The sequence below is a fragment of the Amphiprion ocellaris genome, chromosome 16 (genome assembly GCF_022539595.1).
Source record: "Amphiprion ocellaris isolate individual 3 ecotype Okinawa chromosome 16, ASM2253959v1, whole genome shotgun sequence".
Lineage (NCBI taxonomy): Eukaryota > Metazoa > Chordata > Actinopteri > Pomacentridae > Amphiprion > Amphiprion ocellaris.
This window is the reverse complement of record NC_072781.1, coordinates 32438644-32451653: the sequence shown is the minus strand read 5'-3', so window position 1 is coordinate 32451653 and position 13010 is coordinate 32438644. Positions and strand designations below refer to the sequence as shown.

The 13010-nt window shown below is 30.2% G+C and overlaps 1 protein-coding gene across 1 annotated transcript; it reads right to left on the bottom strand.

The window, feature by feature from the left end:
• Positions 1-179: 179 nt before the first annotated feature.
• LOC111582914 (follistatin-related protein 1-like) lies at positions 180-11956 on the bottom strand. The gene is made up of 11 exons (XM_055018894.1): positions 11761-11956; positions 10588-10653; positions 6901-6990; positions 5689-5818; positions 4887-4916; positions 4643-4773; positions 4371-4489; positions 3680-3792; positions 2071-2181; positions 1869-1969; positions 180-1013 (listed from the first exon to the last, which is right to left on the bottom strand). The coding sequence occupies exons 2-11, from the start codon at positions 10651-10653 to the stop codon at positions 990-992; spliced, it is 915 nt and encodes a 304-aa protein (XP_054874869.1). The 5' UTR covers positions 11761-11956; the 3' UTR covers positions 180-989.
• Between the last annotated feature and the right edge of the window lie 1054 nt (positions 11957-13010).

Below are 13010 nucleotides of genomic sequence, written 5' to 3'. Positions count from 1 at the left end.
CAAAATAATCGTTTGGGGAATTTTTTAATATTTTTCTTATGAATCTGTAAGAAAAAACATGTTTTGCTTTAATTATCACTTGGCAATTACACATTTTAGCTGTATTACAAATATTCCTCCTTTTTTTGCTTATAAGCAATTAATTGTGGTCTAAATAATTAAAAAAATGTTGACAATAATTTACCAAAAAAAGACTCTTTAATGTCAAAGTGAAAACAGACTTCTCCAAAATAATGTCAATTAATGAAAAATATTTTTAAAAACTCTCAGATTCTGACATTTTTTAAAGGATTAATTCCACAAAAATGTTTATTTGAGCAACAAAAGAGTACAACAGACTAGAGCATCTCAATAATAATGAATCTATTCAGCCTGAAATGAATTGAAGCCTCTAAAATTAATTCTGACAAACCCATTTTCTCTTTTTTATTTATTTTTAAACGTGTGGAATAAAACAAAAATGTCCTATAAATTCTTAATTATGAAAATGGAAACATTCAAAACAAAGTCCGGTCTTTGGAATGTGTAAAACGATAAACAATAAATAAAAACAAAACAATAATTTAGGACTGTAGTCTAGGGAAAATTAATTAATAATCAACATAAAAAGCTAATATTGAAGGCTGTAAAATCATCAGAACCTGGTTCTATTTTACTAAAACAAGCTCCTGAATGTTAATGGGTTTCCTAAAGCCTTCAGCCTCCAGTCCTGAGGAATAAATCTGACAGTAAATGATAGATAACTTAAAAATAATCCCAGTGTTGACTTGAATTTGGCATTTTTCCATCATCCCATTTTAAAAACTACAGCCCAAATAATAATATATGAGCAAAAATAAGATGTAATAAAATAAATGCAGCTTCAGTTCTCAGAAATATAATGTGATGAGATTTCTGAATATATAAAACTAAATTCTGAGGTTTTCTTCTCTGGAGTTTAAAACCACCTCAGCTCCTGATTGGCTGTTGGAGGTTCAGTGGGCGGGGTCTCAGGTCTCCATGGCAAAGGTCTCCTGAAAGAAATGCATTCAATGACCTCAGTGTGAATAAAGAACAGTACAATAACAGCCTTTTAGTTTGAATGTTGTTAATGTTTTAAATAACAACATAATTATGTTATTTCATAGAATTATTGCAACATCTGTGTGTTTTTTCTCACATCCAAGCTGCCAAATGTTCACAGTTTTTGCAATTTTTTTTATTATTCACAAATAAAAAATAACTTTATTGGCCAATGTGTTGTTTTACTAATTTAATGCTCTAAACTGTTTAAATATTGTTCATAAAATGATGGATTCTTGTGATGTAGTTACGTACTTTAGCTGTACTTTTACAGCAGATTGTTTAAAAAAATAAATAAATAAAAATCCTGTATTTTACAGACACATTTTCTTGATGCGAAAAACCAAAAAAAAAGGTTTAATTTCCGGTAAATCTCTTAATTTTTTTTCTGTGTAATCTTCCTGATATTGAGCCTTTTTTGTCAATTTATTGATATTTTTTGTGTTTAATAAATTTAGTATTTTCATGTAAATAATAATAATAAAAAGCTCAAAAATGGCAAAAACTATTTAGTGATATTTTCATGCATTTAAACAAAATGTAAATGTGTTTTGATATTTAATAGTTAGCTCATGTAAAGCAAAAAACATCTTCTTTTAAAAAATTGAAAAACTTTATTATTATTATTATTATTATTATTATTATGAATAATAATAATAATAATAATAATAATAATAATAATAATAATAATAATAATAATAATAATAATAATAATAATAATAATAATGATAATAATAATAATAATAAACGTCATTATTGTTATTATTATTATTATTATTATTATTATTATTTGTAATAATAATAACCTGTAAAGCGTTGAGTTCAGCCACTCTCCTGCTGAATTCTTCTTCTGTCATCTCTTCATCTTCTCCCCCTTCCTGAATGTTTTCTTCCACCTGATGTTCTCCTGAAATTCACACGAAGTTAAACAGATTTAAACTCAGCAGCGGACAGAGAAACTAGAATCTGTAAAATCTGTAAAATCCGTATTTCTGTTTAAATGGTCACCGCTGCAGGTCAGAGCTGTGCAGACCCAGTTTCCACAAGCACAGACACATTTATTACAGTCCAGGTGAGTCTCAGCTCCGTCCTCCAACACCTCGTCCTCCAGAGCACATTCTGAAAAAAAATAAATAAATGACACATACACTGTAAAACATCTGTTCATGTATAAATACTGTAAAATAACAGAACATCATAATCATCTCATTAAAACAGTAAGATTCTGTAACATTTGTTTTACGTTAGATTAATTAAAAAAAAGATGTGCATTTTTTGGCTTTGTGTAAAAATAATGAAATCACCTAAAGTATATATTATAATTTATCATGTATATTCAACACGATTGGTAGATATAATGAAAACTGAGATATTATAATATATAATATTACACAATGTGTGTTTAAACACTGACGAAAAAACATTCATTCAATATTTTTGTTGTGAAAATATATAATAATAGAATATATCTCCAATTTAAGAAAGAAAATTCAGACCAATATGTCATTAACTGGACCTGATGTCAAATTTGAATTCAACTGTCTTTTAAATAAAAGAAATTATTTTTGAAATTAGCATAAATTTGCAAAAAATAATAAAGCATTTTATTTATAGGTGCTTTTCAAAACACCCAAGTAAACAAAGCTTGACACATTCACATTAACAATATTAAACTTAAAGATATAAAAAGAATTTAAATTTTAAATTTAAAAGAAGGAAATTTAGCAAAAATATCTTTTTATGTTGAAAATTTTTTCTCACAAATGAAAATTGTCCGGATATTCACAGTTAAGTTATTGCACATTAAACGTGTAAATTTAGCTTATTTTAAAAATATATTTAGTGCATCTTTTGTAAAGAAAATAATTAATTTCCTTAAAAAATGCATTTGTGAAATTATTCACATCTAAAAATTTATAATAATATATAATATAATAATATATTTTACATCAAATATGTAAATTCTAGTGTTGTAGTTTTATTAATATTTTTGTGTGTTTCAAAAAATGTGTGAATGTATTTTAAGAGTATTTTGAGATAAAATAAATAAAATGTTCTCAAATAAAATAGAAACTCTGTGGCTATTTCACAGCTTTGTTTAGTATTTTTTAAGAAGGCCTAAATAAAGACCTTTGTTTTAAATAAAGCTTTTATTTAAAAATGTTCTTGAAAATTTTATTTTTTAATTTTACCTGTTTGTTTTGTTTTTATTCATTTAATTCTTTAATGCAGCATTTTGAGATTTTGCTGAATTTAAAAGCGCATTACAAATAAAGTGTATTATTATTGTTGTTGTTGTTGTTTTACATTAAACATGTAAATTCTCCATCTAAGTAGAAAGATAAACTACATATTAGCTGAACACTGTCTCTCAAAATATATTCATGTTAGATGTATTTTAACATAGAGTTTGTTTTTTGGCATTTTTAAAATCAAAACAATATAACTTAGTGTTACACAACCAATGTCAAATACATTTTTTAGGTTTTAAAGATATTCTGACAAAGTCCTGCAAAGTTCTAACAACATTTTTATTGAGAAGTTTCTTCCTCAGCTCCCAGAATGTCTTTTTAAAGGCAGGAAAACTAAAAATGTTCTACAAATGTTGGGATCTTACTTCTCTCAGGTGGATGAAAAGTCGGCGTCAGACAGTTTATAAATTCAGTTAAACTCAGCTTCCAGTCGGCGTTTTCATCCGACAGCTCGATCAAAGCATCGACACACAGAGACCTGAAGGAGACGCAAGAAAAACTGAATTTATTCCTGAAACTCTGCTTTAAAGTCATAATTTACACACATAGTTTTCTTCTGCTTATAAGTGACTAAATATAGATTTCAAACAAAAACACAAACTCAGATTTAAAACTTTTTTAAGAGCTTAGCACAAAAAACTGCTCTAAAAACTATATATATATATATATATATATATATATATATATATATATACATGTTTAAATAAAAAAACATAATAATACAAAATTTATGTACTGTAGGACACATGATGTGCAAAATTGTACATAAAAATTAGAAAAACGTTTTTGCTATTGCACTTATTTATTGCACATCTGCTAAAATTTCTTTTTAATTTTAATAAGATGTAGCAGATTATTAATTGATGACATTATATTTGATCATAGAACAAAAAAATCTGCAGTAAAAAGAAGAAAATATGAATGGTGTGACAAAAATTTTTGAGATTTTGTTGAAATTGTGATTCTAAAAACACCACAGAAACAACACATTTGACAGATTTGACAGCAAAGTTTCACTAAATAATAAATAATAAATGAATGGAATGAAATGAGGACCTGAGCAGTAGGTTCATCTCCAGAGTGTTAGAGAATGTCAGGTTCAGAGACGTTTCGTTATGATTCAGGAACCTCAGGAACTCTTTAGAGTCGAGCTGAGAATCTCCGTTATCGTACGTCTGAGACACAAAAACACACAGAAAGTCTAAATATTTACCTTTAATACCCTCACATACAACTTTATGACAATTACAAGACTGTTTTAACGATGATTATCGCATCATTTACTGACATGATTCTGCAGTTTTTAAGGTGGAATGATGAGATCTGACCTGAAAGTAACTCTGCAGGAGGCTGCTGGCTGATGATGCGTTCAGGGACACCTGGTCTGATTCGGCCTCTTTGTGAACCCACTGGATGACTCGTTCTCTCAGCCAATCACGGTCAGACAGGAAGCACACAACTACAAACAAACAAACAAACAAACAAGGAAATTAAATGAAACAAAGCCAGAAGCAGAACTGAAGGTTTAAATTTACTGATTTGGGCATAAATCTGTGATATTTTCTGACTTACTGGGACTCATGTCGGTCTTTGGTGGTTTTTCTGCAAATAGAAATAAAAACAGATTCATGCAGAGTGTACACTGTTTAAAAAAACAAATCTGTCAAAAAATAAACAAATGAAACTATGCAAATTTGGCATAAAAGTATGTTCAAACCAACAGGGCACACTCAGAAACTGTAAAAACAGAAAAAAAGACTCATATATGTACAATTAAATAATTAATATTGCAGTAAATCTGTGTAATTTTCTCGTCAAAAAATATATAAATATACAAAATGTTTGATGTGAATATTATTTACAGTTTAGCCCCTTTTTATTTTAACAGTAGAATGTACATTAATTCATACTTTCTGTGATTTTACTAAATATTATCTGTAATATGACAACACATGGAAAAACTGTAAAATTACAATACATTTTTTTTTGTTTTTAATATACATGAAATTTCTTTCATAAAATGATATATCTATAAAATATATATTTTTTAGTTTTTTGTTGTATTTTTCTTTCTTACTTGAGAGAATACTTCTTTAAAATAATGGCAAATATCTGAAAAATAACAACACCTTTTTCTGATTTAAATCCACTCAAACTTAATATAATTTTTTGGTCAAATGTTAAACCATTTTAAAATGACAGATTGTTTTATAAAGACTTTTTTTTTTTTTTTTGGTTTTAGTCTTTTTTCCTGAGGGTAAAGACATAAATTCTGCTTTATTTTCTGTGATTTTACTAGTTATGATCTTTAAATTAACATGGTAAATCTATAAAATTCCAGTTCAGGTTTAACATGCGTGGTGCATTCACTGACCCTGACAGCGTCCTGGGTGCTCCACATGGATCTTGGTTTGGGAGGTGCAGGCGTCTCGGTGCAGCTCGCAGTGATTCCTGTAGGATTTATTGTTGCTGCCACAAACCCAGTGTTCAGACGAGTCACACTGCTGCAGGAGGACAAGGAGGAACTGATTTACACTCACACAGATAATACAAATAATAATATAAGAGTCATTCATTTAATTCATTCATTAATGACATTTTTATTGTAAATAAATTAAAATAAAATAAAATAATAAAATAAAAAATTGAAACAAAAATTAAAAGAATTATTTTATTATATTTTATGGAAATAATTATACTAAAATAATAAAAATGTTAAATAATAAAAAAGAATTCTCTGCAATTTAATAAAACAGGGAAAATCTGTAAAAATAAAAGAGTGAAAAATTTATATTTGCCATTTTTAAATCCCTAATACATAGAATTTTTCTGTCAAATAACGGCAAACATCTGCAACATGTTGTAGATCATATATATATATATATATATATATATATATATATATATATACATATACATATATATACATATATGTATATGTATATATATGTATGTATATATATATATATATATATATATATATATATATATATATATATATATATATATATATATATATATATATATATATATATATATATATATATATATATATATATTTATATGATGTAATTTTTTGATAATTTAAATACAATAAAACACTGTAATTTTAAAGTCAGACATTGAAAATGCATATTTGTAAAATTACAGATTTTTGATGAGGATATTATCTACAGTTGTTGTTAGTTTTTGTTTGTTGTTCTTTTAATAACAGTCACATTAATTACCATTTTAAAATCTTCAACATAGAGAACCTTTATTTCAAATAGCAAATATCTGTAAAATAATGATATTTGACATTACAGTAAAATTCATGTAATTTTACGGTCAAACGTTGTCAAAGAAGGATTTACAGTTTATTATTTTAAAAACAATATATTTCTGATGTTATTCACAGTTTTGTACTTGTTATTCTTAATTTATCAACACAGGAAAATCTGTGCAACTGAATCAATTATATGTATTAAAAACAACACTGCAGCTAAAACGGTTATAAATAAAGATATTTTAATGTTTTATCGCTGTGTGTGTAACTGTCACAACAACAACAAATAACAACAACAACACAACGTGTTCATTAGTTTACCTCTAAACAGCGACACTCTGGTTCTCCTCTGACAGTAGAAACACAAACTCTACCTGCAGCACAAACTGTCCTGGAACACACCGAGGCATCCTGGTACACAATTAGAGACACACAATCAGAGACACACAATCAGAGACACACAATCAGAGATACACAATCAGAGACACACAATCAGAGATACACAACATTAACACAAACTGTCCTGGAACACACCGAGGCATCCTGGTACACAATCAGAGACCCACAATCAGAGACACACAATCAGAGACCCACAATCAGAGACACACAATCAGAGATACACAATCAGAGACACACAATCAGAGATACACAATCAGAGACACACAAACACATAGAAAATGAATCATTTCTACATTTTCTCTGCAGTAACCCTCCAGATGGTGACCTCTGACCTCCCACTGAGACACACATGTTGCTTTGAATCACAATGAAACACACACACACACACACACACACACACACACACACACACACACACACACACACACACACACACACACACACACACTATAGCAGCTGCATGGCGCCGCTGCTCATTTAAATTCTGTTTTATTTCTCCTGCTGATGGAAAGTTTGACACTCAGAGCTCAGTCCTCCTCCAAGGCTGCTCAGTCGTATCATTTCTGATGGATAAAATCTGGACAAACAGTCATGTATACAGATGTACCCACAAACAAAATGACCTTGTGCTGAGCACAGGCATGTGTTCTGCATGTGTATGTTATGTACAGATACTGAATCATGTGACCTAAATATGTAGCAGGTGGCAGGAATTGATGGGACTCAGAAACACCCCCACAATTTAATCAGTTGTTCCTTGTATCATTTCTGATGGATAAGTCCTGATAAGTCCTCAGTGGTAGATTTGTAGTAGGATCACAATCATGTGATCATCAGCAGGCAGCTGATGTAGTGTTCACTTGTTGTCATGGTTACAGTGACGCTGTGCTGCTATCTGGCAATGAAACAGAAATGTTTAACCAATCCATGGATCCAGACTATAAGCTGCATCACTACCAGAATCTAATCACCTGGTCCTTGTGTTATTTCTGAGCTTCCCTGAAAATTTCATCCAAATCCGTTAGTCCGTTTTTGAGTAATGTTTCTGACAGACAGACAGACAGACAGACAGACAGACAGACGGACGGACGGACAGACGGATGCCGATTGTCACATAATTCTGCTGCGTTCCATGGGGTAGTAATTATAAGTAATATTAAACTTGATAGTGAGGAAATAATCCTAAACATGTGGAAGCAACAAACTGAATTCTGTCTCCTGTTAACATCTTGTTTGTTGATTAACGTTAAATTGAGCTGTTAGTGTTTGTTTTTGTCCCAGTAAAGCTTTATTATTGTGGACATTTCAGTTTGTAGCTTAATAGATGTGAAATTGTCGAGCAAACTGAGGAAGAACTGGGTCTCTTCTGAGCTCTCTCGGGTGTTTTTGGTGCAGAAATGTGGAAAAAAAGTCCCGTCTTCTGTGTTCTCTTTCTGTTAATGTGACGACATGCAGCTCAGACTCGTGTTGCACTAAATAAAATGCTCCAGAAACGCTTTTCGATTGCATTCAGATGCCATCAGATTACCAGAGAAGAGTTCATGTCTGAATATGTGACTCATCTGGAGCTTCAGTCCAACATGAACCCAAACATTTCCTGACCTTCTCCTTCTAACGGCCTTTAAAGACCAGAGTTCTGCCCTTTTAAACCTCACATTGTTCCTCTGAGACAAACAAAAGGTTCATCTGCTGCCTGGATCCACCGACCAGCTGACGGCAGAAGAACTCAGGTCTGTGGAACTATTCATCCTCATTCATCTCATTTTTAATGCTTTTACTCACTTTTCATCCACCCTTCCCTCCCCCAGTAAGACTCAATATTCTCTCTTTGGGTTTTTAAATTTTTAAACATATTTGTTACTATAAATTCCTTAATGTACTTTACACTTTTTTTCTCAAATAACTGCAAAATAATTATGCTATTTCAAGAAAATGGTGTAATTTTCTGGTCAAACGTTGTAAAAGAATGATTTAGTCGACATTATTTACAATTTTGGTCTTCTGTTTTTGGTAAAATCGGTAAAAATGAGGGCAAATTGCTTTAAAAAATACAGTTAAAATGATAAAAATCATTGTGTTATTTTTTTACAGTGGAAATAATACATATAAATTAGATTTAATAACATTTTCTACATTCATATTTCCTCTCATGGAGTAAAAAAAACATGAGATGAAGGCAATGGTGTTCAGTGTGTCTTTGTTTTATTTTAGTCTGTTTAATTTTGAAAGAAAAATATAAAAATCTAACAACATGAGTTTTTTTCTTATATTTTTTTTTACTTTTCTCTTTGAGGCGATAAAACAGCTGCAGAGAAAAACAAACAGCCGAATGTTTTCACAGAATTACAGCTTCAGGGCTGAAATTAGAGACGACGGCAGTCATCACACACATACCTGAAGGTGTGTGTGTGTGTGCGCGCGTGTGTGTGTGTGTGTGTGTGTGTGTGTGTGCGTGTGCGTGCGTGTGTGTGTTTCCATAGTTACCATAGTTTACTACAAAAACATTTTCAAACTAATGATTAGTTTTCAGAGCAAAAACACGCATCACCTCCACATGTTGACACCTTAAATCACTCTTTACACACACGCACACACACACACGCACGTACGCACACACACACACGCGCACACACACACACGCACGTACGCACAGTCTTTCACTTGTGATGGATGGATCTGATTCTTGGAAGACGAACTTCCAGTGAAAAACGAACAGAAAGTTTAAAAAGTCATCTTTGAAACAATGTTCAACCCTGAAGTCATCAGTGAATCTTCCTGAAGTCACGTTTTACTGTTTTCTTCCTCAGATTCCTTCTTTTCTGTGTTCAGATGGAAACCAGACATCATCTTGTGCTTAGAATGAACAGACGACATAATAAGAAGCTGCTCATCTGCAGGTTTTGCGTCTCGTAAACATAAAGCAGCGACTGTTTCTACACGTCAGGTTCATTATAAAAGGTGTTGTCACAATACAAAAGAAGGTCTGTCCTGTTATAACGCTGTAAATCCAAACTTCAGCTGTAAAATATGAGTAGAACATGAATCCTGACCTTGGAAATGAAGCAAAGTTCGACCCTCAGAATGTTGTTGCTGGGTTTAAAGGAATGTTATCTTTTTAAAAATCACAAAAAATACAAAATTTACTAGAAACGGAAACTGTTAAAACACAAAAAAATAGGGAATTTCCAGCTTTCTGACGGTCCCTGAACTGCTCATCTGTGACATGGTGTTTTATCAGGAAAATTATCCAAACTTGAGTTTAAAATATTTCACAAAAATCACTTTATTTTACTCGACTTATTTAAAAAAAATTGCCAAAAATTTAGTTTTAACCAGATTCTGTAAAAAACAAACAAAAAATACACTCCCTGGTGCAACCAAAAGGTTATTTATGACTGCATTCAAAACTAAGTAAGAAAAATTCTGGGATGTTTCAGTTGAACTGCAGGCAGAAAAGAGATGAAAATGGAATCAAATAAAATATTAAGTAGCAAAATATTTGTAATAAATGCCGCTACAACACACTCAGAGCAGCATCATAATTTTCTTCAGGGGAATTCTGTATCTGATTAATCAAAAATATTTTAAACAGTTTAAAATAAAGTTTACCTGAGCAACAGGAGACGAGGATACAGCAGAGACAAGGAGCAGCAGGAGGACAGATGTGGTCAACATCTGAACAGAAATATTTAATTTATCAGGGAAATCATGACTAAATTATTGAGTTAAATGTCAACTGCACACTGTAAAAACAAAACAAACAAACAAAACAAACAAAACAATAAATAAATAAAAGTGGTGGAACATTCGAAAATTAAAAAAAAAAAAAACAGTCACGATAACAGAAAATATCTGTTAAATAATGATATTTATTCAGCTGATTTAAATACAGTAAAACTGTAGACATTCATTGTCTGATAACAAATTGCTGTTTGCACCTGTTTATTGTTTGTTATAAATAAATAAATACATAAATAGTTATTCCTCTGAAATTTCACCAGATATTGTTCAATTTAACAACAATAAAATAATGTCAAATATCTGTAAAATAATGTGATTTTTAGCAGATTTAAAGACCGTAAAATGCTGTAATTTTACAGCCACGCAATTTGAAAATATCTTTAAAATGGTGTTTATTTATTTATTTTTGTTAATTTATGAATAAAAAAATTTACAGACCTTTTTAAAACAGTTTTGACCATTTTTTTCCACAATAGACATGTGAAATAATACTTTATTTTTCAGATTTTACTTGTTATTATTTGAAATTTAACAAAACAGGGATTATGTGTAAAATAATAGTTAAAATATGTTATTTTAAATTCTGTAAGATATTTTATATTTCTTTTCTCAAATAACTGCAAATATCTCTAAAATAATAATTATTAAATTATTGTTTTCCAAAAAATCGATTTTTCTATCCGTAATTTTCCCCAATTCAATTTTTTAAAGAAAATTGTGCAATTTTATCAAATGTCAAATGAATTATGAGGTGTGAAAATTTTGGAAAATCAGTTAAATAACAGTAAAATGTTCAAAAAATTACAGTTAAACATGATTAATAAAAGTTGATTTTTACAATATTTTCTGCATTAATATTTCTCTGAGTAATCTGAATGCTGCTATCGCTAATAATAATAATAATAATACTAATACTAATACTACTACTACTACTACTACTACTACTACTACTACTACTACTAATAATAATAATAATAATAATAATAATAATAATAATAATAATAATAATAATAATAATAATAATAATAATAATAAACTCACCGTAAGAAACGGATGCTTAAATCAACCAGTTGCTCCAAAAATTCAGTCACTTTACAGTCAGTCGGTCAAACAGAAACTAAATTTTAATCCAGAAATCCAACAAAGTGTCGATGTGATGAAGAGTTTAAATATTTTTACATCAGAGAATCAGAGCAGTGAGTCCATCTGCAGAGAAACGTCTGAAAGAAAAAAGAGGAAAGAAAGAAGAGCAGCTGTTCTGAGGACAGACTCCTCCCCCAAGCACACACACACACGCACGCACACACGCGCGCGCCCACGCACACACACACACACACACACACACACACACACACACACACACACACACGCACACATCAGTTAAAACATGTTCAGACGACTTTAAACCTGCAGCTGTAACTGTAAAAAAAAAAAAAAGAAAAGGATTTTTCTAAGAATTTTTGTCTCGTCATCTTTTCTCTCAGTTGAGTCACTGAAAACTTCACGGCTGCATCGAGGAACGCAGAATTTTTGGTCTTTTACAGAATCTGGTGAGAGTAAATTTTTAAAAATGAGACTAGCAGAATAAAGTGGTTGTGATAAAATATTAAGTTGGTTCGGTTATCAGCAGCATTAACTCAACACAATTCATTAAAACAATGTTTACAGATAAAAACAAATTTTTATCCTTTACCATCCATTTTGTTTTAGTTGTGAGAGCAGTAGTCTGAGTTCTGAGACTCATTTTTTGAAATTATAATGAACAAAAATACTAAATCTTGACTAAATTTGAAAGAGTCGGAGTAAATAAACTCCTCAACTAAAAATATGCTGAAGACATTTACCATCCTAATTTACAGATCTGAAAAGAAAAATGGGAAAACTATTTATTTGTTTATTTACTTTTTTGTTTGTTTATTTATTTGTTTAATGTCTTTAGTATTTTTTATCTGAGCAGGGTGTTTCCAAAATACTTTATTTCATAATTTATTGCTGTAAATGAGTAAATAAATGTTGTTTAAAGACAATAAAGTTGTGATTTAAAGAAGTAATCCTTCTGTTGTTGAGGATAAATGTTATTTTGCTGCAGTTTCTCAGTTTGACCAGCAGAGGACAGAAAAACTCTTCGTCTGTTTCACTGAACACAGAAACTCTGATCCAACAGAGAAATAAAACCATCGACAGCCAAATAAAACAATATAAAATAAAAATTAAATAACAAACTAACACTCAGTGAATTTTGGGCTTTTTGAAAGAGTTGGTCAATGTCTAAAAAATAAATAAAAATAATA